Here is a 25,827-nt window from a genome sequence, read left to right on the forward strand (position 1 = left end):
CCCGTTGCTTGTGACCCAATCCGCTCTCGCAGGAAACATTTTTCTCATAGGGGTTGTCATAGCTCCTCAAAGATTGTATGCAAGGTGAAGAAGGAGGGTGGGGGTTCATTGGGAGGAAGAATTGTGTCAAACGGGGTTGCGTGGGCTGGGAGTGTGAAGCGAGAGTGGAGGGGGGGGGTTTATTTTTAATTTATTGTGGGATTCAAAGAGGCAAATCAGGTAATGTCATGTGTTAAATAATTATTGATTCTTAAATAAGATGTGGACCGTAAAAATAAGGGCATTTTAGACCCTATAAGTTAACGGCGGAGGTATTTAGGGGTGGAAAGGTGGATGAAGGGCATTTTGCACCAATTCTAACAGTTTAAGGGCATTTTAGGCTCTTTTCCGTTTTGTTTTCATGTTCTGTCCCGTCATTAAGCTCATGCTCATGTGGCCACGGTAAAGAGTGAAAATCATTTGCACCCATTAACTTTGCTTTAAAACAAACTGTTATATCCCGTATTTTCGCGTATTCGGAAAAATTATGATTTGTAAGGAATAAGGCCATATGTTGATTTGGATTACTGTATGTGTGTGTTGTTCATGAAAAATATTGGTGTGGAAACACGGAGGAAGGCCAAGGGCAAAATTGGAATTTTGGAAATTAGTTTCGGGAATTGCAAAATGTGATCCATAAGTCATTGGGCTCAAATAAAAAAAAAAATTAGGCCCAATTGTGTAAGGGGTGGCCGGCCATCACTTGGCCCAAGGCCACCCACTTAATGAATATTTTCCATGTGCAAAAAAAAGAATATAAGTAGTCATCATCTCTTAGAATGTTCAAGAAACAAAACAAAACAAGAAAATGAAAGAAAGAGTAAGAGGGGGGTTCGGCCCCCTTCAAGACAAAAGAAAAATTTTCCAAGTCCATGGATTTTGATCAAAAAATCATACTTTTCTAGCAATATTGCTAATTAAAGGATGCTCTTCAACATGGTATAATTTTTAAGGCAAGAAAGTGCTTGTGTTGGCAAGTGGAAGTTTGAAGAAAAAGGTAAGATTTCTATCCTTTTGTGTTATGGAATGACTATATATGTTATGATGATGAGAATTGAATGAGAATTATGGAATTGTGATGTGCATAGTGTGAGCAGTGTGTGTGTGCAAGTGTGTGCATGGCCGTGTGGTAGAGTGTAATGAAGGGGAGGTGAAATAAATTCCATTTAGCTTGTTAGTTGCGTTGTTGTGGTGTTTATGAGGTAAATAAGGGTTTAATGAAGCAAGTTGGTAATGAAAATGGTTGTAGGTTGTTGGGGGAAATTATGTGACTTTTATATATATTTTTTTTATATATATATATATATAATTATGAAAGTAAGATTATAAATGTGAATTATGATTGTTGTTGATGAAGGTGAAAGATGGAAATATGTTAGGAATATGTGTGTTGAAGATTAAAAGCTTCGGATGAAATGTGACTTTGGTAGAAAGTTTGTATATTTGGTATATCTTATGAATATCTTATGGAAATGATATGAAGTGCTCCCGAATTGTGTGGTAATGATCTTGATTAGTAACGAATACAAGAATGTCAATGTTGAATTGAAAATACGAAGTCGGAATGAAGGTTATGACATTATGTTGGAAGGATGCCTAGTTATGTTATATTGTGTTTTATGGTAATTGTTGTTGTTGTTGATGGTTTTGGCCGAGTTGAATTCTCGGGGGTGCTATATGTATAGGGGAAGTGCTGCCGAAATTTCGGTAGACAAATATGCATTAAGTTGAATTTATGGCATCCATAACTCACAATTGGTAAATGTGACCATTTGCAGATTTTCGACGAAACGGGAAGTGAGCTTGCATAGGCCTAAAAAGCTCAAAAGGTATGTAAAGCTACCCCGATTCTTCTTTTGGCATGCCCTAAGTATGTTAGGATCGGATTCGGGCTTAGAAAGACTTTCTGCCCCTCGGAATCCGCAAGTGAAAATATCAATTTTTCTTTCAGTAAGATTGAACCCTTTTTGTACTCTTTCTTGAAAACTTAGCAAACTTTTCCCAAATTACTTTGGAAATTATAGAATGTCCGTACAACCTTCGTAGATGACCCCATAAGCTTAAAAATGCGTAATTCGAGCCCACCGCCTTGTTTGTCCCTAGGTGGGCCCGCTATTTCCGGTTTTGCCCTTAAGGTACTTAAGTCCTCTTTTCGAGCGATTCTTGAAAGAAACGTTTTGATTACCATTCTAATTACCCAACAAATATTGTTTTGAATATTCCATTGAGTTGATAAATTGTTGTAACACTCGGAACGGTTTCAGAAAGGTTATATTTCTGCAATTTATTATGATATCCGAAACTCGTTTATTTTGATCCCCACTATTCCCGCTTTGCTATTTTATCACACTATTGCCTTGTTTTCGAACAATATAAAAATGAAATGTTTTGACTGTCCTCCTAACTACTGAAGAGAAATTATTACAATGATTCCCTCGAGTCTGGTAAACCATTTTGAGATATGAAAATGATTTCAGTAGTACTATTTTCCGTGATTCACTATGACATATGACGTACATTTACTATGATTCCGTCCGATTCCATTGATTTGATTTGTCATTCGATATGCCTCATTGAGTCTCTGGAAATCTGTGATATTTTAATTGCATTTAGTCTCTCACTACTCCATTCGTGGATGTCCCAATGTCTCCCACACTGAGCCCGGGCCAGGATATGTTGTCAAGCGTAATCATCTGCATTGTTCGCCGCGCCTCGATGTGAGGGGGCAGGTATATATGTACATGGGTTTGTGGAGTATGATGTGCCATGTACACATTCTGATATGATCTGATATGGCCATTTGATATGATATGTTATGCTACGGGGTTATCCCCTATTCTGCTCTGTTCCTTATGTATGGTGGCACCAGCGTCGGGGGTGGCCACATTCTGTTTGCCGAGTCCCTTTGGCAAGGGCCGGCTATGATATGATACATGTTTCTGCACATACTCCTCATGTTTTAAAATATGCATCTGATACTCCGGACGTCACACTCACTTCTCTGTAAGTTCTGTTTCAGTTATGATCTGTTCCGTAATGGGGCCAGGTACGACATATGTTTTTCAACAAGTACTATTTATGCCTTGTGAACAGTATTTTGCTAATCTGGATATTCTGTCCATTTTCTGTATCTTCTGCTATGACTATGACCTTGTTTGCTACGTTCTGTGCTTTACATGCTCAGTACATATTTCGTACTGACCCCCTTTCTTCGGGGGCTGCGCTTTCATGCCGCGCAGGTACAGAAGATAAATTTGCTGACCACTTGCCTAGGACATCCATTCTGCTATGTTTGGAGCGCTCTTTTGTCCAGAGCCTATATGTTGGTATAGTCCGTCGCTATTATATATATGTATGCTATTCAGGGGTATGACGGGGCCCTGTCCCGTCTTATGATTCTGTTATGATTTGTAGAGGTCTGTAGACATACTTGTGTGGGTTCTGCATATGTTTGGTTATGATACGATCTGTGAGAGCCTCATTGGCTTCCATGTACTGTGTCGGTTCCTTTATGCTAATTACTAACGTCAAGTGATTTTTATATTTGAAATATTCTGTTATTATGCTAAACTGGGTTATTGGGTACATTTGGGTGTCCAGTACGGACATTAGTCGCGGCCTACGGAGTTGGGTCGTGACACAAACTCCCCCTCAACTATGAACAATAGACAATTCCCCCCCCCCCCCCCCCCCCCCCCCGCCCCCTCTATCATATCCTATTTGATTTTTTTAAATGCCTATTTTATCCTTAAATTATCAAATTTTTCTTCTTTTTTTACTTCTTTAAAATCATTCTTTAAAAAAAAAAAATCTATGTAACAAAATTCGTATAACAAATAAATATTGTATTCGGGGCGAAAAAGAAAGTGAGAAATACGAATTGAGTATAAAAAAACTAATTTTATTAATAATAATCAAAATTCTACTATCTATTTATAAAAGTGAAAATAATAGGTAATAATAAATTTATAAATATATTTGAATGCTGGTAATACAAAAAAAAAATAGAGACAAGTTTTCTAAAATTATTAATTTATATTGTAAATAAATTTCAAAAGTAATCCTTTTTTGACCACCAACTTGTTTTTATTTATATAGACAAGACAACAGAGAATAAGAAAGAAGTAAAACTTAAATATACATGCATGTACATACATATATACATACTTAATGCATATAATATTAAAATAAAAATCATAAAGACTAGCATTAGATTATATGGCATATTCATAAAAGTATTATTCTACTTACAATGTTAATGAACTTAAATAAGAATCTATAAATACCTAGCTTAATAAAATAAATATTATATATAATATAAAATTATATTACATAAATGGAGGATTGAAATAATAAGTGTGAAATAGACATTACATAGAATAAAGGGAAAAAAATGTCAATTATTCAAAGTTGAGGGAAAATTTTATCTTTAAAGCAAAATAAGGGGTGAAGATGATTTTCCCTTCACTTTCTTTTCATTATTTATTAGGGAGTGGTACCGCAGTACTAATGTTTATTTTTGTCCATTTTGTAACGTACATAATTTTTTTTAATTCATTTTTTGACTCCGTACTAATTTCTTGTTTCCTTATTCATGCTATGCGATATAATAATTTTTTTTGGTAATTTAAAAATGATAGATATAGTCACATATATTAACATGACAGTGTAATTCAGCAATATTAGTATAATTTATTTGATTATAATTGATCATTAAGATTTGATAGGTAACGTTAGTGTAAAACTTCTTTACACACGTCTAGAGAAAGTAAAACTCATAAAACTATTGTTATACTCCCTCCGTCCCTTTTTACTTATCATATATTGACTTGACACATCTCTTAAGGAGCTATAAATAGGATGATAATTTTACTATATCATTCCTAGTAATAACTTCTTTACACACGTCTAGAGAAAGTAAAACTCATAAAACTATTGTTGTACTCCCTCCGTCCCTTTTTTACTTATCATGTATTGACTTGGCACATCTCTTAAGGAGCTATAAATAGGATGATAGTTTTACTATATCATTCCTAGTTATTACTCAGTCGTTTAATGTGTGAAACCAATCAAATATTTTAAAAGTTATATAACCACTAACAATTCTTTAAAGTTTCTAACTAAATAATTAATAATAAGGGTGAAATGGGATCAAAATAATAAATTTCTCAATTTTTCAAACTAGACAAGTAAAGATGAACAACTATTTTTAGTATACCGAACAAGTTAAAATGAACGGATGAAGTAATATTTGACAAATTATTCGTACATTTAAAATGTTAAAATATTTTTTCGTTTTGGAAATCGTGAAAATTTCACGTGGTTAATAGTCAGCACTCATTATGAGGAAAATTACTAATGGCACGATATTCAAAGCACAATAAGACAAAAAGAAAGCTACGTAATATTAGTACTAGTACGCGCGCGTGTACTTAATGCTTATTAAAGTGCAAAAGTTTTGACTCTGTATTAGCTGATTTTGTGTGAAGACGAAAAATCAGGATTTTTATTAGGCAAACTTAAAGACATAAATATCTTCTAGGATCTTACCATCAGTGATTATCATTTTTCAAATTATAATTTATAGCTTATTTTAAAGTAAAAGCTGTGTATTTTGTGTATTCGCGCCTATTTGGGCGACTCTTCCTTTGCCCGCTCAGGTTCGAATCCAGTCAATAACATTACTTTTTTTATATATTTTTTCTAGCTTCTTCTATTTTGAGTGTATTTTCATCATATGTATTTGACTCATATTATATCTCATAAGTAGGGACATAGGATAAGCAAGTATATTTGTTTGATATGACTAGATATTCTTGATAGTTTTTACTAGAATTTATGGGTATAAGTCATTGAATAAGTCATGTTCCATGTCTGATTTTGGAAATAGTGAATCCCATGTATCATCATTATGAGGAAATTAATTAATGGCACGATATTCAAAACACATTAAGACAAAAGAAAGGTACTTTCCTCCCTTTCATATTAATTTGTCCACATTAATAAAAATATTCATCACATAATATTTATCTATTTACAAAATCAAAATATAATTAATTAAATTTTTTCTAATTTGACAATAACATTAATTATTTTTAAAAATATCTAATATCAATAAGAGTACAATTTATTGGGGGTAATGTTATAACAGTACACTTTTGTTGACGAAAGCAGACAAGTAATATAGGATGTAATAGTACGCACGTGTAGTTGTACACACAAGCCACTTCGCAAGATTTTCTTCTATAAACAACAAACTGTAAAGTCCAAAACATTGGACTCTCTCTGTATTAGCTGATTTTGTGAAGACGAAAAGAAAGAAGAAAATGGAGAGATTTGCAGAGCTGAAAAAAGCAGTAGAATCAGTGGAAATAGTAGATGCTCATGCCCATAATATTGTAGCACTTGAATCCACTTTTCCTTTTCTCAACTGCTTTTCTGAAGCAGCTGGTGATGCCTTATCCGACGTGCCACATACCATCAACTTCAAGGTCACTTCTTCTCCTACCCCCCCCCCCCCCAACCCACCTCCACCACCCACACACACAATCTTTTTGCCATTTCTAATATTATCCCAAATGGCCCTTTTATATATTATTATACACTTTTATATAAGGGTGATACATTGTCCAGAGTAAGTGTATAATGTTTATTATACACTTTTATATAAGTTTGATACATTATATATCGTGTGTATAAATACGGTTGAAAAAAAATGGTTATGCCGATGTAAATTAAAAGTATGGCTACATGGATGTAATATTTTATGCTGGATTTGATATTATTGAAATTATCCCTTCAATAATTTATATGGTAGTTTGAGATTACAAAAGGGAAAAGGGACATTTGATGCTTAAGCTATAAAGGGAAACTTACCTAAATGTACACTTCACCCATCTAGTTTACCAAACATGGCCGAAGTATACATTTCCTATACCCTTCGGCTGTATAGGTGATATTATATGTATATTACATGTATAGGTATGTATATTTGGTATACTTTATATACTACCCTGTGTATATATTTTGTTGACCAGATGGCCGAATAGTATCTGCCTGTAATTTTTCCAAAGCTAAGTGTATAACATACTAAAAGTACTCTGAGTAACTAGTAGTAGTGGTAGTTGTTCACATACCATTTTAAATCTTTTATTAAGGGCAAAATGGGAATGTCATGATTAGGGAGTTTTTGGCTTTAGAAAGGTGATATTCTTTTTGGAAGGGACGAATAAGGAAAGGGTGTCATATGGAATGGAACAGAGGGATTATTGACTATCTTAATGCTTTATTATAGTAGGTAAGAACTGGAAGAATACTTCTTGTTGTGTAGAAAAGACATAACTTTCTTGCGTAAACGGAAATGTGAAGGCGTTCTTGAAAACTTTGATTTTATTTGAAGGCACAACATTTGAACTGTATATGATAAAGAAACTAGTTACCCCTGGTGTATTGAATGCTTCTGTAAGTAGCATTTAATGGTTTTCTGAAAAATGACAGATAATTTGCTTTGATTTTCCTGTAGTGAGATGGGGTCTTGCTCTTCAAGTTATGGCTATCTCATTTAATGATTTTAGTAAGGACTGATTCCACAGCAGTTTATTGGGCCAAGTAGCACATGTTTAGGGCCAATAAGGGTAGAACAATTGTTAGCAATAATGGGGTTTTAGCTTTCCTGTAAGCACAAAACGGGCTTCAATTTGTACTTGAAATAGAGGTTGAAAATCAGGGGCTGTTGTTAGCTGGAAAAGCAGTGGAAAGACTTAGGAAAGGGAAACAAAAGAAAAAGGAGAACCCTAGGAATAAGTCCTCGGGTCCTTAGACTTGTATCAAACAATTCAGAGGAAGCACATTTGTTTATAAATTTTCTGTTTTAGATGAACTGAAAGCACTGTTGGGTGGTTACCTGACTTTACCTTGTTGGTGATGGTTCGAATTTCAGTAGTCCAAGTAGTCTCTTCTGATTAAAACTTTTAATTTTCAGCTGATTTCACAAATCTGCAAACTGCCTATAACTTTCAGAAAACTGTCAGATACTAAATAAGAATCTAGAGAGAGTGAAACACAGAAATGAACTCAATTCCATAATTAAAAATCAAAGTATGATAGGTCCGAAATTCACACATTTTTTAAGGTTGCTTTCTTTGAGTGCTTACAGACGGCATGAAGATCATTCCCCACACACATATATATATAGGCAAGACAGAAATAGAATTTCATTTCTCTCAATTCAGCCAGTAGAAAATAGTTGTAAGACAATGCTGTTAAGGCCAATAAATTAGCTATGTCTTTGTTTACCTTGAGCTTTTTGACTAAGTATTGGAGGTAGCTTGATCCTCGCTTTTTCAAGGAACAATTATCTTAGTGTTGTATCTTTCCATTTCATAAATGTGATATAAGTCCTTGCTTTTACACTGGTAATTCCATATTGCGTCCTTTCTTGGGAGCAGGGTTGTGTTTTAAATCCATTAAGCTCAGTGATATGTGTGCATTTTAGTGCATCTGGGATGAAAAGGTCTTACATTAAAGTTTTACCATAACAGTTGCAAATTATTTTGAGATTGTGATTACTTACATAGTTTCTGGTCAAGGACATGCGCAAAGGTCTTCCTGTCATTATCTCTTTACTTATTTATGTGGCGTTTATATTATCTTGTCATTCTTGAATCTAGTTTTTAGACATATCTTTTTGCTCTTTTCCAATCCTTCTTACATTACGGTTTCTTCTTTTAGAGAAGCCTGAAAGAAATCGCGGGAATATATGGCTCAAACTTATCCTTGCATGCTGTTCAAGAATCTCGCCAGCAGTTTGGGTTGGAGCCGAGCGCTGCTATTTGCTTCAAAGCTGCAAAAATCTCTGTCTTACTTATTGATGATGGAATTGAGTTGGACAAAAAACATGATATCGAATGGCATAGAAGTTTTGTACCAACAGTTGGTAGAATTCTACGAGTTGAGCGTGTAGCTGAAAAGATTCTTGAGAAGGTAATATAATAATCATTATGTTGTATACTGCTATTTGCTCATGGTGTTTGTGGAATCACCGGAGAAAAATGGATAAACACTATGCTTTGGTTTGAAATGTGGTACTCAGTGGAATCATAATTGTTCTAGTGTTGTTTGGGTGTTCTTTCACCAGTTAGTGCCTCTCAGATTAGTAGACAGGGGCGGACCTACACGGTGTCAAATGGATTCATATGAACCCACTTCGTCAAAAAATTACACAGTATATATATGTATATTTAATTTGTCTTTGAAAGAATACAAGGTAAATACTAAATTTTGACTCCACTTGAACTAAAGGCAACGCCCAGCCCACTGGCAAAGTGGGTTCAAACTTTTGAACGGATCCCAAGTTCGAGCCTGCCATACAACAAATGAGCTTTCTTTTTCTTTTAAGCATTTAACCACTGCAGAAGAAAACTAACAGTTTTGTTAGCTTCTTTGTGTATTTATTTTTTAATATATTGAACCCGCTTGGTGAAAATCTTGGGTCCGCCACTGTTAGTAGACCCGGACATAATGCACATATATCTTGGTTAAGAACGATACTGTCTTTTTCATCCCAAAGTAAAAATTATTACAAGATCTTTGCACATTTTCTCCAGAGGATTTGCTTCCCTGCTTGCTTGCATTTGCCTGACCTTTTCGTTATAGTTTGGTTAATTTGAGTTCCCATGCAGACTGACAGTTCTGAAATCAGATGCCCGTTCATCGTTCTCGGTGACTAGAAATGAGTTGAATTTCTTTTCTTAGAACATCATCATTACTTGACTTGAATCTTTGACCCTTTAGTAAAACAACCTGACATTGTAGGCTTCATACATATATAAGGAGCTAGTATATGATATCATTTTATGTAACCCTGTTGCTATTGCTGCTGTTCATTGCACCATTATTAGACGGTGTTAAATTATTGATAGCTCTTTTGCATTTGTTGACTATGAAGTGGAGGGACTTTTCGAATCATTCTTTGTTTTTTTCTAACTGTTGTTATCAATGGCACAAACAGAGGGAGCAAGCTCATTTTTTCTCATACTATCATCTTTGGAATAGAATATTCTTTCTTAAATCCTTCTACCCCTGTAAAATTTGTTTATCTTTTACTCCTTTCCTATGCTATTCTATTCTAGGGTTCAAATGGAACATGGACACTGGGATCATTCATGGAAATTTTCACTGATGAGTTGAAGTCATATCCTTTTATTATCTGTCAATATATTCTGGAATATTGCAATTACGAATTTTTCTTCCTGCTAACTAATTATGGTTCCAAAAGCTTTTCCTGATCTTTCTATACAGTAGCGGATAAAGTCTTTGCATTTAAAAGTATTGTAGCATATCGAAGCGGTCTTGCAATTAATACAGAAGTTACTGAAAAGGAGGCTGAGGAGGGCCTTAGTGATGTTTTATGTGGTGAGTTTTGCGAGATGTGGAGTTGTAATGCACCAGAATTGAGCATGTAATTCTGATAGTTTCTGTGCTTCCAGCTGGGCGTCCCATCCGAATCTCAAACAAGAGCTTCATTGATTATATCTTCATGCATGCTTTGAAGGTGGCTCAATGTTATGACTTGCCAATGCAAATACACACAGGGTAACAGAAAGATTGTTTTTGAAATAGATAGCCTGGTCTGATTTTTCTTTCTAGCTTTTCTAAATTTGATCAAGTCAACCGTTTTTGAGCCTTTGCTGCTGGCCTGATATTCTTCTTATTCAAACTAACAATTCAAATGTGAGATGTATGCAATTTGTTTTTCTTTTTGTAGTATCCTCCCAGTTCTTATAAGCAACATTGTTTTATTTCTTCATTTCAGTTTCGGGGACAAGGATTTGGATCTGAGGCTTGCTAATCCCCTTCATCTTCGAAATCTTCTTGAGGATAAGAGATTCATGAAGAGTCGGTTAGTGCTTTTACATGCGTCCTATCCGTTCTCAAAGGAAGCTTCATATCTGGCTTCTGTGTACCCCCAAGTGAGATTTTTTTTTTTTTTTTTTTGTCCTACATCTGAAATTACCAACATGTTAAAAAAAAAAAAAATTACCAACATGTTACATGGAGATCTTATGTATTAACACAGTTTTTTTCTTGGAATTCTGTATTGCCTGCCACATAAGAGACATTTCAACATCTGTCGATGATGATGAAGATGTATCTTTTGCCTTGATTCTCTCTAACAGGGCCAATGTCTTCTGTTACAGGTCTATCTTGATTTTGGGTTGGCAATTCCTAAACTTAGCTTCCATGGGATGATGTCCTCAGTAAAAGAACTCCTGGAGCTTGCCCCAATGAATAAGGTTGTCCATTTATTTCAAGATACCCTTGAATAGTACCTTACCTTGTTCTATTTATGTACTGATGTACCTAATAACTTATCTTTCTAGTCCAGGCTGCAGATATCTGTATTCTTAGGCTGACTACTCTTTTAGAGCCTCAATAATTTCTCCATCTAAGAGTGAAAATTTTCCTATGTAATGTTTGGATATCAACAGGTTATGTTCAGCACTGATGGCATCGCATTTGCTGAAACCTTTTATTTAGGTTTGTCCTGATTCCTGAATTCTTTTTTTCATCTCGTATCATTAGAGCATGACATGACAAGCTTTTGTACCTACTATTGCTTTTCAAAAGATAATAAATTTTTTAGTTTCAGCTAATCCTAAACACCCGTGAAATCTGGCTAGCTAAAAAGTACAAAACAATTCTTGTAGAATGCCATGTCCTCGCTGCACTCTTCACTCTTGTTGGAGTTTTTACGTTGGAGGATACATGTTTTTACGCAGACGATGTGTTTGTCTTTTACTGATGTTTGATTGCTCCATTATGTGTGCCCTTCTCATTATGAACATTCCGCATGTCCATTTCCTTACTACCTAACTGGATTATTTTATGCCTTGGAAATTTGAACTTAAGTTTATGAAACAATTTATTGAATTATATAATAGAAATGAGAATCTTGCTTGATGAGGCGCGGCAAGAAAAACTTGAGGCACATTTATCACTTTGATCAAGGAAATAATTCCTTCAGAAGCTGTGAGGAAGCAAAAAAAAAAAAAAAAAAAGTTATTATCAAACGATAATACCCGACTTGGGTTGCAAGTTAGCTAAGTGATTTATTCCTATTTTATCTTCTTTCTTATCTGTAATTGATACAGTCTGGACTTGACAGGTGCAAAGAAAGGGCGCGAAGTAGTGTTCTCTGTTCTACGTGATGCATGCGTTGATGGTGATCTTTCAATTCCAGAAGCTGTTACAGCCGCTAAAGATCTTTTTGCAGAAAACGCAAAGCAATTCTACAAGCTTGACGTTTCTTCAAGATATTCTGATGTAAAACCTCCTTTATCATCTTCCTTCCAGCAGGAAGAGTTAAATGGTTCATCGAAGGATGTTACCTTTGTTCGTATTATTTGGATAGATGCCTCTGGCCAGCATAGATGCCGTGTAAGCTTTGCCTTGTCCATTTATGTTACTGCTTTCCCCTTAAGATTATGAAATATTTAGTGATATGCTTTCCAATGCCTGCGTCCACCCAAATTTTTGTCCCACTGAAAGAAAATGCAAGGAGTTTGAACAACAAACGGAATTTAACTCAATTTGGGCTAGGTCCTAGTCTTTTAATTGGATCAAAACTTTCAGACATACTGGTTAAAGGATTTCTTTAAATAGAGCATCAAGAGCAAGTGTATAACTATACTATAAAATTATGAAATTGAAAGACTACTCAAACCATCTTATCACAAATAGATCCATTAAAAGTAAAGATAATTCATTTTGGTTAAATTTGAGTATTCAATTTGTGAAAAAATGAACACTCAACTAGCATATATAGTGATCTTGACAAACTTTCCGGTAATTTTCAGTTCTTCACTAGTAGTGATTTTAAGCCAAAGCAATTACAAGTCCAACCATGAATATGCTTCATTTCTACTTGTCGTTAATTTTGATTTATGGTTTAAGTTCTTGAAAAGAATGCTTTACTGGATTATTTCCCATATTCTGTTGTAATTATCAAATAAATTCAATAGAGCTACTATCACATAATTTGAATTGTTTTTCTCGGTTATGATTCCTTATTATTGGAATATCTTGTTGGCTATGATAATCTGAAAGTCAATACCAAGTAATTCTATTGGGAATTTATGCAAATACCAAATATCCGCTATTGTATCTGATGTTTTATTTTGGTCAAGTACAACATGTTCATGCTTTACACTTTTCAGGCTTTTCAATTAATGTCAATACATGATATAATTGAACATTGGTTGAGTTTCTGCTTTCTATGCTCTAGTCAAAAGTGGATTGATTTGTTTGTGACTTGTGCATCAATTACAGGTTGTTCCACGGCAACATTTCTATAGTTCTGTGGAAAAGCACGGTGTAGGCTTAACTTGTGCATGTATGGGAATGAGTTCAACATCTGATGGTCCTGCAGTGGATACTAATCTCACCGCCTCGGGAGAGATCAGAATCGTTCCTGATTTATCTACCAAATGCAGACTCCCGTGGTACAGCTTGTTGTCTAAAGTGTTTGAGAAATTCACTCTTTTAATAGGATTTGAGAATATAATTATTAATAGATTATGGTATGGGATCAGTTACCTGGTCACTAACAGTGGAAGCTCAATATAATGAAGCTCAATTTAATAGGATTGAGAAAATATTATTAATATATTAGAAAAATATTGGGATAACATAAAGGGTACAGAAAATAGTCGAGAAAATTTGGATGTGAATCATCCCGACAACTCTTTTTACAGAATACTAGAGTTCTCCATTATCAGCTCTAGAAAAATAGATTTGGTTCTTCCATAGTGTGTGTTTTCCTTATTTCAAGGTTTCATATATCAGTTGTTCTGCAGCCTCACTGCTCAGTCCTTGTCCAATTTATGTGTTGTAGATGTCATCAAACTCAATTGTGTAAAGCTTTCAATTTAGGTTGAAACATTGATGCAATTCTTCCATGATATCATGTGATATAGTTCGTGAACGTGTAGGAAACAGATAGAAGATCAATGTACAGTATTTTCCTCTAAAATTTCACACATTGATGTCCAACTATTTCGGTTTTTCTATCTTGTCTATGACAAATGTATGGACCTTGGCGTGGCAATTATTCAATCAAGTTTCTTTTTAACTTGATTTGATTTTGTTGTTTCCTGATCAAGTTTAATATGCATCTTTTGATCCAGGGCAAAACAACAAGAAATGGTTTTGGCTGACATGTACATCGAGCCTGGTAAAGTTTGGGAATATTGTCCAAGAGAAGCATTGCGCAGAGTCTCCAAAATTTTAAAAGACGAATTCGACTTGGTACGTTTGATGTCTTTTTGCGCTACATCTGAAAAATCATATTTATCTAGTTTATATATACGTGTTCAGGTCGTGAATGCAGGCTTTGAAAATGAATTTTATCTTTTGAAGAGTGTATTGAGGTATGTCAGTCAAGTTTTCCCGTAATAATTTTTATTTAGAGTTTCTTTTGTATTTGTGAGTTATGTCAGTCGAGTTTTCCCTTCATGATATGTGTGTTTGGAGATTCTAGTCTGTAATATGTTAGCGTAAACATATAATGAAATTATATAGGGATGGAAAAGAAGAATGGACACCATTTGACAGGACTTCTTACTGTTCTACATCAGCATTTGATGCTGCGTCCCCAATACTTGAAGAGGTTTTCGCTTCTCTTCAATCATTGAATATTACGGTCGAACAGGTAATTTTCCATTTCCTTAACTTGCAAATTTGATCTTTCTCACGCTGTTTGCATACAGTACTGCAGATATAAGGAGAGATTTTAGCATGCTTTTCCTTTCTTAGTTCCAAGAAAAAGCTTAATTCCCTTTAAGAATAGAGCTCAACCAAAGGACTTTATGCAGTACTATTAATCAAATACCACTACTTGACAGAGAAAAATTAGCTACAAATGACTGTATTAATTCACAGAAATTGCTTATTTTACTTTTGCTAATGCACTCACCTCGCCAGAGAAGAAGCTAAGTATCACAAAAATTGCTTATTTTACTTTTGCTAATGCACTCAACTCGCCAGAGAAGAAGCTAAGTATTTGGATCTCTTTGTTTTCCATTAACAAATGACTGTGGATAGTCAGTACCTAAAACAAAATTAACATGTTAGTTCTATGTCATGATTTACTAGGATAATTATTTCACAAACAACATCAACTACCTTTGGCCCAGCTCCTGAAAAAGAAAAGGAAAGGAGAAGGAATAAAAGGGGGGAAAGCCAATGTCTTTCATGTCAATCAATCAGTAAATCAACTACACCTCAATTTCAAATTAGTTAAGGCCAATACTAATTAGTAGTCTTTTAAGGTAAATTAGGAATTCAGTCATATGGTCAACGTACATGGTCATAGATATTATGGTGTCATGGCATTACATTCCTGCAATATAAACTACATTATTTTTCTTTTTCCCTAAAGTAAGACTGATATACAAAATATATTTCATTATACTATTTCTTGATTCAACAAAGACTCCCTCCCTGATGTTGTCTCCTTTAAATATAAAAGTTACATGCAGAAGCTGGGCATGGTCAGTTTGAAATTGCTCTGAGATACACAGAGTGTTTTAGAGCAGCTGACAGCTTAATTTTCGCACGTGAAGTCATCAGAGCTGTTGCAAGGAAACATGGGTTGCTGGCAACATTTGTGCCAAAGTAGGTAGCACAAGTAGCATAATTTCCCCACATTACTTTTAGGTGCATTTTTTTGTTTTACTTCTTGATGTGGATTTGCTTTTGCTTTTTTTTTTTTAATTTTTTTTTTGAAGTGCTATTGCAATGGTACTTTTAGTTCCGCTTTCTGTATTTTCTGTTCATGCTTATTTTAGCCGATTGATCTTCCAATATGCTAGTTTCAACAACTCTCGTTCGACACACACCTTCTCTTTGTTTCCCGTGCCTCTAGTGAGTTAGAGACGGAGTTCGAAAAGGTCAAATCTTTGATGATTCCATTGTTTTCTAGGTTGAAGTGCCATGTATGAAATTTCTGCCAGAAACATTAACGAGAGGCATAATGCATTTTCCATTTTGCTCACACTATTTCTTACTTTGATGTCTACCTTATTGGCTCGACCAAAATGCGTAGCAAGTGTACTGTCATTCTCGTTCATCGAGTATGGTGTAGAGTTAAGAAACCTTTACCATAGCCAATTGAGGGATGTTTGCTGGTCATAAGTTTAAAACATTTTTGGGATCTTTTCTGCTGTTTCGTTTCGAATACCTCTTCTTCTCATATTCTCTAGTAACTCACATGATATTAATCATCTATAGTTCATAGTTTCCTGTCATTCAATCTTTACTCACACATAGACAGTCCTATTTTATCTTCATAGTTACTCCTGCCTATTATGTGCCTTCCTTTATGCACCCTAATTTGTTCCAGTTAAACGCAACTAATAACTCCATCATTCTCGGTTATAAGAGAAAAAGGAACTCCCCTCTCAAGTCTCAACCCCTCAACCCAAGATTTAGAGATACTCGAGAGAGGAAGAATTTATCTATATTGGAAACGGAAAAAGAGCGCATGCTCTTCTTGCATGTTTCTCTACCTAGAGAGAGAAAAGTGGAGTTTTATATATTATTGTTGAAAGGGTTAAAGGGAGCCTTGGCGTAATAGTAAAAGCTATTGCCTGAGACAAGGAGGTCACTGGCTCAAGCCTCGGAAACAACCTCTTGCAGAAATACAAAGTAAAGCTAAAGCTGCGTACATAAGACCCAATCTGGTCCGGCCATTCCCTGGACTCTGCATAACAGGAGCTTTGTGCATCGATCAACCCTTTTTATTATTGGAGAGGGGTCATAATGTTTAATGCAAGTATTTGTGTTTTATGTCTCGAGTAGTTGAGGTAAAAGAGTAAATAATGTAACTTTTGCATTATTTTTGGAATTAAATGATGTTACTTTTGCATTATTTTTGGAATTTGCTTCTCTGATTATCCATTTACCTCCGATTGCAAGGCATTCATGTTACCTCTGGATATTTCTGTCAGGACCCAATTTCTGTAACTTCTACTGCATGAATTATTGCCAAGGGAGTCTTCTCAGTTTGTTGCCTTGTGACCCTTTTTCCTAGGTATGCATTAGATGATTTTGGTTCTGGATCGCATGTGCACATCAGTTTATCCAGGAACGGAGAAAATGTATTTATGACATCTGGTGAATCAAATCGGTATGGGATGTCAAAGACTGGGGAAGCATTCATGGCTGGGGTGTTAAATCATCTTCCTTCCATATTACCATTTACTGCACCGCTTCCTAATAGGTTAGAGGTTTTCCACTATTCTGAATGTCCTGCTTCCTTTGTATCTACGGAAAAGGCTCATAAATACCCTTAAGCTATTGAAAAAGGCTCATAAATACCCTCCTTTCACCTTTTGGTCTAAAAATACCCTTAAGGTTTGTTTTTGGCTCAAATATACCCCTCAAACTAACAAAGTTAAAGTTAACTCTTTTAAAAAGCCAAATGGCATTTTGTGATTGGACACATATATTATTTAATTTAAAAAATAAAAAATATGAACAAAACTGATTTTTTTTTTTTTGCATTTCGTGAATTAATCGACGAAATATGTTTTTTTTAATTTTTTTTTTGCATTTCGTGAATTAAAAAAACGAAATAGGAAATTATATTTTTTTTTTTTGCATTTCGTGTATTAAAAAATGAAATAGCATAAAAAAATTAATTTTGTTCGTATAAAAACAAAATTGGAAAATATATTTTGTCCAATTTTCCAATTTCGTTTTTATATGAACGAAAATAATTTTTTTTATCCTATTTCGTTTTTTAATACACGAAATGCAAAAAAAAAAATTATAATTTCCTATTTCATTTTTTATTCATGAAATGCAAAAAAAAAAAAAACATATTTCGTTGATTAATTCACGAAATGCAAAAAAACAATAATCAGTTTCGTTCATATTTTTTAATTTTTTAGTTTTTAATTTTTAAGTTTCCACACAATTTAAAAAAAAAAATATGTAAATTACGGAATTTTATTATTGGCAATTTTTTTTTTTAAAATCTGGAATTTTAAATTACTGGCAATTTATTATTGGCAATTTTTTTTTTTAAATCTGGATTTTTTTTTTAAAATTACGGAATTTTATTATTGACCAATTACAAATTGCCATTTGGCTTTTTAAAAGAGTTAATTTTAACTTGTTAGTTTGAGGGGTATATTTGAGCCAAAAACAAACCTTAAGGGTATTTTTAGACCTAAAAGGTGGATGGAAGGGTATTTTTAGACCAAAAGGTGGAAGGAGGGTATTTATGAGCCTTTTTCAATAGGTTAGGGGTATTTATGAGCTTTTTCCGTTGTATCTATTGGTGATTGGTTTATGCTTTTTCCAGAGGCTAATTCTTCAAAATGAGCACAACTACCTGATAGCAAAGTCCTACTATGCACTTAACTGTGGAAAGATTAATGAAAATCATTTAGTACTTCTTTCTATGTTCAGTTATGATCGCATACAACCTGGAACGTGGAGTGGAGCATACCTCTGTTGGGGGAAAGAAAATAGAGAGGCACCATTGAGAGCTGCTAGCCCTCCTGGAGTTGCACATGGCTCTGTAAGCAATTTTGAAATTAAAGCATTTGATGGATGTGCAAACCCATACCTGGGTCTTGCTGCTATAATTACTGCTGGAATTGATGGGTTGCGGAGAAACTTAATCCTTCCAGAACCTGTTGGTAAGTTAGACGCCGTTTAGTAATTTTTTCGCTACATCTTCACGGAATATTAACCATTAAATTTTTTTTTTTTTTTTTTTGGGGTCTTGAACTTTATGGTAAACTATAAATGCTTATATATGATCCTAACTTAAATGTTTTTTCTAAAAGAGCGCTGCTCGAGCCTATAATCTATCAGTATGTATACCTTAAATTGGGCATTTTAAATCAGAACAAGGTCCTTCCATGTCTCCATTTTAAGTCCATCTTTATTGCTACCCTTTGAATCTTGACACATCTTTAAAGCATGTGAATTTAGATCAATTCCTAATGTTTAGGTGTCAATGTTTCTCCTCTCTTTGAATGTCGAACAAATATATGTTTGTTAAGTATTAAGCTACAGTTATCCATAATATTGGATGATTCCCCTGCTATTCACTATCTACAGAAGAGAAAAAAAAAAGGAAAGGGGGGAAATAGAAAGAAGAAACTAATAACCACGGATTCAAAAAAAAAAAAAAAAAACAGGGATTCTGTTAAGCTAAGTGCAAGTGAGTAAATTGTATCAGCCATTGAGTTTTCTTAGTTTGATTAGAAACGAATAGGGTGACGATTATTCTATTCATCTATGAGTACTTTTATATACTCAAAAGCACATGACTTGCAACTTTCCATGAATGCCTATTATAACAAAAATCATTGCTGATGCTTGCACTTACTGAAGTGAGTTATATAGATTTGATACCTCAATTCCATATTCACATGGGAGATATTTTCTCTGTTATTCGTCATTCCATTTTTGTTTTGTTGTGAAACAGATGGTGATCCTGATATCCTTAAAGAGAATCTTCAAAGATTACCAGTATCTCTTGCCGAGTCTGTAGAAGCTTTAGAGAAAGATACACTTTTCAGAGATATGATTGGTGAAAAGCTTTTGGTTGCCATCACAGGAGTTCGCAAGGTATGTGGCTAAGGATACTACATGTACATGCTTGATAGAATTCTTCTTTTCACTTAAGAACTGTTAGCCCTCAAGAATTTATCAGGTATAATGAAAAAAAGATTGAATGTGGATCATCAACATTATTAGAAATTCTTCCATAGAAGCTCATCTTTTATACCTTTAGAATCATTCGAGAACCCTTATTTGCTTTGATGCTATTCAGTTAGGCGTCAATAGGGTATGATTCCTATTGACCGGTTGGATTGTTTAAAGGCGTAAACTTTTTATGGGCAGCTGAATCATGCCTTAACAACCAATTTATTGACATAATGATATTCTCATTCTCCTTTTTGCACAATTTTGATACTATTATGTATGAACGCAATTGCTAAAAGTAGCTAGTAGCTTTATTGTTTTGCAAAATCACAGAATCTATTACGAGTACTAACAATATTGAATAGCAAAGTGCAAGAACGCCATGCATTCTTAGTATGAAATCTGTCATTGCATGAGCAACAACAGGCTTTAATTTTGCTTCTTTTTCTTTTTTGGTTTCTAAGTCTTTGGATTAGCAATTAGCATAATGGAGTAAATAAAACTTTGACAAAAGAGTACAAGTTTGATATTTAACTGCACTTAAAGTCCTTGTAATTCTCTAACAATTGTGGCATGCTGAGAATGATTTCCTGTTTTGCAGGCTGAGATCAAGTACTATTCTGAAAATAATGAGGGATACAAAAACCTCATATTCAAATATTAGGGTGATTAAATGTACTGTGAGATCAATATTGTTCTTAATTATTATCACACGTGAACTGATTTTGCTGTGTCCTTTTTAATTTATTTCATCTAATACAATTGCTCAATAAAGCATGTTAGTAGTTTTAGTTCCTGGCTTTCTTATAACTTCGTATTGTGCTTCTTCTTAAAGATCAATAAGAGGTTAATCTTTTTATGTGTTTTATATCCTTATTTAGATGGGAATAAATACAGAGCTTTAGAAAATCATCCAACATAAAATTGAATTCAATTCAAATTTCGTGATCACGAGTGTGTAGTAAGAGGACAGGGAGGAGGGGTGGAGTGAAGTCGCTGCCCAACCCTACCTAAATAAAAGAAAAGGAATAACTCATCAGGACACCATTTGTCAAATAAATACCTTACTATCCTCGTGACCAGATAGACACCTCAATTAGGCAAATGTTACACACCTCAATTAGGCAAATGTTACGTGAAATAATACTCATAAGAATATGCTATTTCTTGGCCAAAAATAAATGTATTTGTAACTGAGCTATATCATCAGAATGTTAAGAGTAACTTACTCTTGTTTTCCCAAACCAAACTTCTATTAATCAGAAACTAATATTTCACTTGCTCGTTACAGATTATATCAAAAAGAAGAAACTACTAACTAATTATAAATCGGTAAATGGTAACATTTCTGCTAAACTTTAGTTTTTACATGTCTGAAAGAGAAAACTTGCCAAAAAGCAAGGATATAACCTGTATACATATAAATGACAAAGTCTGAATAACGTATATATCTTACTCTGAAATTAATAATTTTAGTATCCGAGAAAAATAACTGTTAAAGATGATATACAGTACAAGCATATTTTTGTCGTTACATATTTATACAACATAAACAATGTTTATCTTCGTTCTATATATGTTAGTGAATCCCAAAAATCAAGTGTCTGATCTTCATTAAGAAGCCACTGTTCTCCATCTATAAATGAGATGTCAATGTACTGAGCTGCCTCATTTTGCTTCAACTGCTTTCCATAGGGTACCCTATCTGTGTAGTTGGCTCCTGGTCCAAAGCACTCGTATTCTCCAAACAATACTGTCCTGCAAAAGCATGATATTTAAATTATTATTAGTTTACTACCTGTTGAACTTGTTAAGTTTAAACAAATTACGTGTGTACGATCTGATAGGAACTGTTTCAGTTTATGTGACGTTATTTTTTTATTTAAAAAGGAATGACATATTTCAATATTTGAAAGCATATCAACTTTGAACTTTTCATTTTAGAGACAAATGTTATGACATGTTTGAGCCCACAAGTTTCAAAAGTTTTATAATCACATAAATATTAGAATATTTTAAATCCTTATATTTCAAAAATCTTCCTTATTTTTTCCAGTTTTGTTCCAAATCAAACTATGTCCGCATAAATTATAACTCAGGAAGTATGATCTTATAAGTTGTCCGTATTCTTAAAGCAGTTTTACTACTGATCATTTTATAATTTAATCAACAAATTCTCCAGGAGGGAATATGAAAAATTATAGAGGTTAGCTAGGATATAATTAATTACTGACTGATCTTTTGTTGAATCTCTCCAGTCATTCCAGCCATCTGAAGAAACCACATCTGACATGTAAGTCTTGGAGAAAATAACAGTAGCATATGCTCCCCATGCTCGGCCCAGCCATATTTTACCAGTGCCACCAATAGCACAATTCACAAATGAAAATCCAGAATTTTCATTTTTGGAATTTCTTCCTTGTGCTGTAATGGATCCTCCTACTCCATTTTTTTCTTCTTTTGCTATCGAATTTATCTTGCAATCCTGTATCAGAGATGAAGTCAGGATTTGAAGTTTATAGATTTTGAATTTGTTATTCAAACTCATAGCTCACTTTTAGGAACTCACAATTAAAGCAAATTGAAGAATTAATCTAAATAGTTGCTCGCTCAACCGTTTAAACTAAACATAACCAGCAGATGTATATACTATATGTATAATATGTGTATAATCGTGTATAATTAGTGTATAACCTATGTATACTCGTTAAGTGAGCGCAATTCTATTTTCCCTTTACTAGTAAATACCATTTTATCTTACGTATCTACCTCGCTCACTGCCCCTCGGGCTTAAAAGCCTTTCCGTTATCACCACTTACCTAGATCAATATGGCTAGTTTTCTAGCAAGTAAACCGAAAAATTCGGCCAGCTATTTGTGTGAAGATCCTAACACAAATACATGGTCTAAGTAAAGGCTATTATAAAAAAAGAAAAAAAAAAAAAAAAGTAAAGGCTATTGGGTTAGTCTGACCCGTACGCAATATTATAGCACCGCATGTGGACAATCATATTTACTGTAAGTTCGTTCGAAACAAAAAAAATAGATGGATTTAAGTTATATACACCAAAAGTGTGACCAGCCAATTATATGCACAATCGAAAAATTCTAAACCAATGTACCTCATAGAGTGATCTACCACTTCCAAAGATAAAATCAATGGATCCTTGAATGAAGCATTCTTTAAAGTAATGTCTGCCTCGATCATCATTAAGAGTGTCTTGTGCTCCATAAAATCCACAACCATAAAATGCAACTTCATCTCCAGTTACTCTTAGAGCCACTGCTTGTGCTCCAACCTCACCTGGTGAAGCCGGTGGAGCTGTGTTCTTAATATCATCAACCAAAAAAAAAAAAAAAAAAAAGAGATTGTTAATATATTATAACTAAATACCAAGTAAGTTCGGAGGGATATATGAATTTTTGCAGTTCCAGTTCAACATTATAAAAAATCAGTGTCCCTGTACTAGAAATTCTTTTACATTTTCTGTTGGCGTATAAATCTCTAACAAGACTAGAAGATCGTTTAGTTGGAGGGATTAAGTGGGTTATCTCAATATAAATTTGGGATTAAGTCTATCATGTGTTTGGTTGGATATTAGCTACAATCAGGATAAATTTATACCACAATTATGGAATTATTTATCTCATATAAAAGGTGAGATTACATACCGGCGACTTACAATCCCAGGAATATAATTCCAAGATAACCTGATTTTGAATCAAACGACCCCTAAGACTCCGGGCTATTTAGCGACAGATTAGCGACAAATTTTATAGTTAATTCTTTTTTTATTGTAGTAGCACATATTGGACCTAAGGTGAACGTAATAATATGACTGAAAACTTAGTCCTAATTAATTGGTATTTATGACAAAATTCGAATTATATGTATGATTGATTAGATTGTGAAAAAAGAAAGATATATAGGTGGTGTACCTGGAAGCTGATATTGTAGGCTATGAAATTGGAAGCATAAATAGCAACAGTAAAGCTATTTACAGTTCCACCAGTAGAATTTGCAGTATCATTCCATGCTATAGCAGTATTAAGGTAACCTTGACCTTCTATTATTAAATTTGTCTTGCTAGAGTTTATCACCACTTTCTCCCTGCCAGAATAGCATGAAATTCCAATTAATGAAAATTTTAACTCAAAGAGTTAAAATCTATATATTGATTCTGTAAATTCAATATTGACGCTGGTAATAATTGTTCATGAAAAATGAGTTAATTGTAACCTAAAAAATAAAGCAAGTTTTCTATCACGAAAGGTTAAACTACACGTACATTGATAGTGTAAGTTAGGGCGGAACTAAGAGCTGTTTATGATTTCGCAAATCAAGAACCATTAAACTTAAAATCCTAGCTCCACCTCTAGTGTAAGATTCTTTTGATTGTCAGCGTTTATAACTTATAGTTGAATTTCCTTACAAAATCAAAATGAAGTTCAACTCATATGCACCGAAAGTGTTCAGAGGTGGCTCCATGATTTAAATTTACATAAGAAGTTCAACATTTAAGATTCATATCACCAAATTCATTGCACTCTTAAAATTATGGCTTTAAATCTAATATATGTTAATATTTTAATTAATAGGTTTTACATATGTTTTCATACTCTGCCCGAAAATACTGGGTTCAGACCAACCGTTGCCCGAAGACTACATTCGACTAACGGTGCAAAGATTTTTTTACACTATACTACTGGTATTTCAAAAGATCATAACTACAATTAATTTCTCCTTAAGAAGTGGGATCTAAAAAATAAGACAGGTTACCTGCTACATCAAATGAAATTGGCCTGATAATTATTTAGAATATCAATGTATATTATGAGTTAAACTCCTAATTAAAGATATAGTCTAACAAGGAAAAATAAACAAAAAAAGAAGAAGATTACTTGTATGTGCCTGAATCAACTAGAATAAGCCTTTTGGTAGAACTATCATCAGGAACAGCATCCACAGCCTTTTGTATACTGCTGAAATTTCCACAACCATTTAAATCAACAGTCAAAACCTGAGAAACTCCATATACTGATACAAGCTTTGAGTTCCATTTGGAATAGTCACATTTAGAACTATGCAATCTTGTTATTGCTTCAAAGATGGAAAAGAAATCTTGTATACCACTTTTTTCAATTACCCTTTTCAGCAAATTAGCAAGTGAAAAGCTAGTAGTTTCAATAGGACTATTCGTGGGAGAGTGGTAATTAGTGGAATAGAGAGGAAGAATGATGGAAGAAAGTGCAACGGTAAAGGTTATGAACCAAAACAAAATGGTCCTTGTAGTAGTGTTCATAGTTTAGGTATATTTTGATTTGATGTTGTTTTGCTTGTACTATTTTTATGATGTCTTTAAATAGTGAAGAATAGTCATGAACATGTGGGATATAATGGAAGCATGGTCATTTTTTTTGTTGACGTAGGAGGTAAGAAAAGTGTGGACGAAGGGTCATTAATCATCATTATATTTTTATTTTTTTATTTTCCATCCAATGTCCGATATCCGGATTGAGCCCGACATAATTTGAGCTCGCGTCGGAAATTACGCCTCTTGGAGGATATATAAAGCGTTCTCTAATAAAGGTGACTCCATATTCAAGACTCGAACGATTAAGTATGAATTAAGGAGTACTTATCATTGCACCACAACCCTTGTTACGTTGATCTTCATCAAGATTCATGACAATAAAATTTTAGTGTTGAAGAAAAAGATGAAAGAAGGGGGGAAGATCATAGTGGAAGTTAAGATATGGGGCAGAAGAAAAAAGTGGAGATTAGATAATGGACACGCCAAGAAACTATGTAAGGAGAAGGAATTTAATTCAATTACCTTTTCTAATTGAGTTTAAATAGTGTATTAAAAGGATTTTACAGTATTAGATTACTTAAAATATAATTATAAGTAGTGAAGGAGCCACCTTTTTCTAAGGGAAGTCAATTGACACCCGTTCATCGAAAAATTACACTGCCTAGATAGGTCAAAATGTTTCGTTTATGTATATATACTACATGTTAAATCCTGTTGTTTCTACTTTCTCTTTCTCCGTGTGTTTA

At 33.9% G+C, this 25,827-nt stretch overlaps 2 protein-coding genes and 1 long non-coding RNA gene across 5 annotated transcripts; 2 read left to right on the top strand and 1 right to left on the bottom strand.

The window, feature by feature from the left end:
• The first annotated feature begins 724 nt into the window (after window positions 1-724).
• On the top strand, window positions 725-3,566 carry LOC132605416 (uncharacterized). The gene is made up of 3 exons (XR_009569176.1): window positions 725-1,036; window positions 1,818-1,868; window positions 3,279-3,566. It is a non-coding gene; the product is annotated as an uncharacterized LOC132605416 (long non-coding RNA).
• A 2,697-nt stretch (window positions 3,567-6,263) lies between these two features.
• On the top strand, window positions 6,264-20,558 carry LOC132607143 (protein fluG-like). 2 transcript variants are annotated; one of them, XM_060320979.1, is made up of 18 exons: window positions 6,264-6,530; window positions 8,770-9,021; window positions 10,170-10,230; window positions 10,336-10,452; window positions 10,527-10,632; window positions 10,853-11,009; window positions 11,238-11,333; window positions 11,529-11,577; window positions 12,206-12,477; window positions 13,369-13,541; window positions 14,226-14,346; window positions 14,416-14,468; window positions 14,620-14,749; window positions 15,569-15,714; window positions 17,132-17,320; window positions 18,517-18,749; window positions 19,547-19,689; window positions 20,369-20,558. In XM_060320979.1, exons 1-18 carry the CDS (start codon window positions 6,366-6,368, stop codon window positions 20,429-20,431), a joined length of 2,526 nt encoding a protein of 841 aa, XP_060176962.1. In that variant the 5' UTR covers window positions 6,264-6,365; the 3' UTR covers window positions 20,432-20,558. The 2 variants fall into 2 exon arrangements, with proteins under 2 accessions (XP_060176962.1, XP_060176963.1); XM_060320980.1 differs by lacking the exon at window positions 6,264-6,530 and adding an exon at window positions 7,345-7,500.
• A 583-nt stretch (window positions 20,559-21,141) lies between these two features.
• LOC132607145 (probable pectinesterase 15) lies at window positions 21,142-25,566 on the bottom strand. Of its 2 annotated transcripts, none has more exons than XM_060320984.1 (5): window positions 24,669-25,556; window positions 23,706-23,877; window positions 22,889-23,095; window positions 22,002-22,252; window positions 21,142-21,525 (listed from the first exon to the last, which is right to left on the bottom strand). In XM_060320984.1, exons 1-5 carry the CDS (start codon window positions 25,067-25,069, stop codon window positions 21,327-21,329), a joined length of 1,230 nt encoding a protein of 409 aa, XP_060176967.1. In that variant the 5' UTR covers window positions 25,070-25,556; the 3' UTR covers window positions 21,142-21,326. The 2 variants fall into 2 exon arrangements, with proteins under 2 accessions (XP_060176967.1, XP_060176968.1); XM_060320985.1 differs by having other exon boundaries at window positions 21,325-21,525; window positions 21,998-22,252; window positions 24,669-25,566.
• Window positions 25,567-25,827: the final 261 nt, after the last annotated feature.

This window comes from Lycium barbarum, chromosome 8, assembly GCF_019175385.1.
Source record: "Lycium barbarum isolate Lr01 chromosome 8, ASM1917538v2, whole genome shotgun sequence".
In the NCBI taxonomy this organism is placed as follows: domain Eukaryota; kingdom Viridiplantae; phylum Streptophyta; class Magnoliopsida; order Solanales; family Solanaceae; genus Lycium; species Lycium barbarum.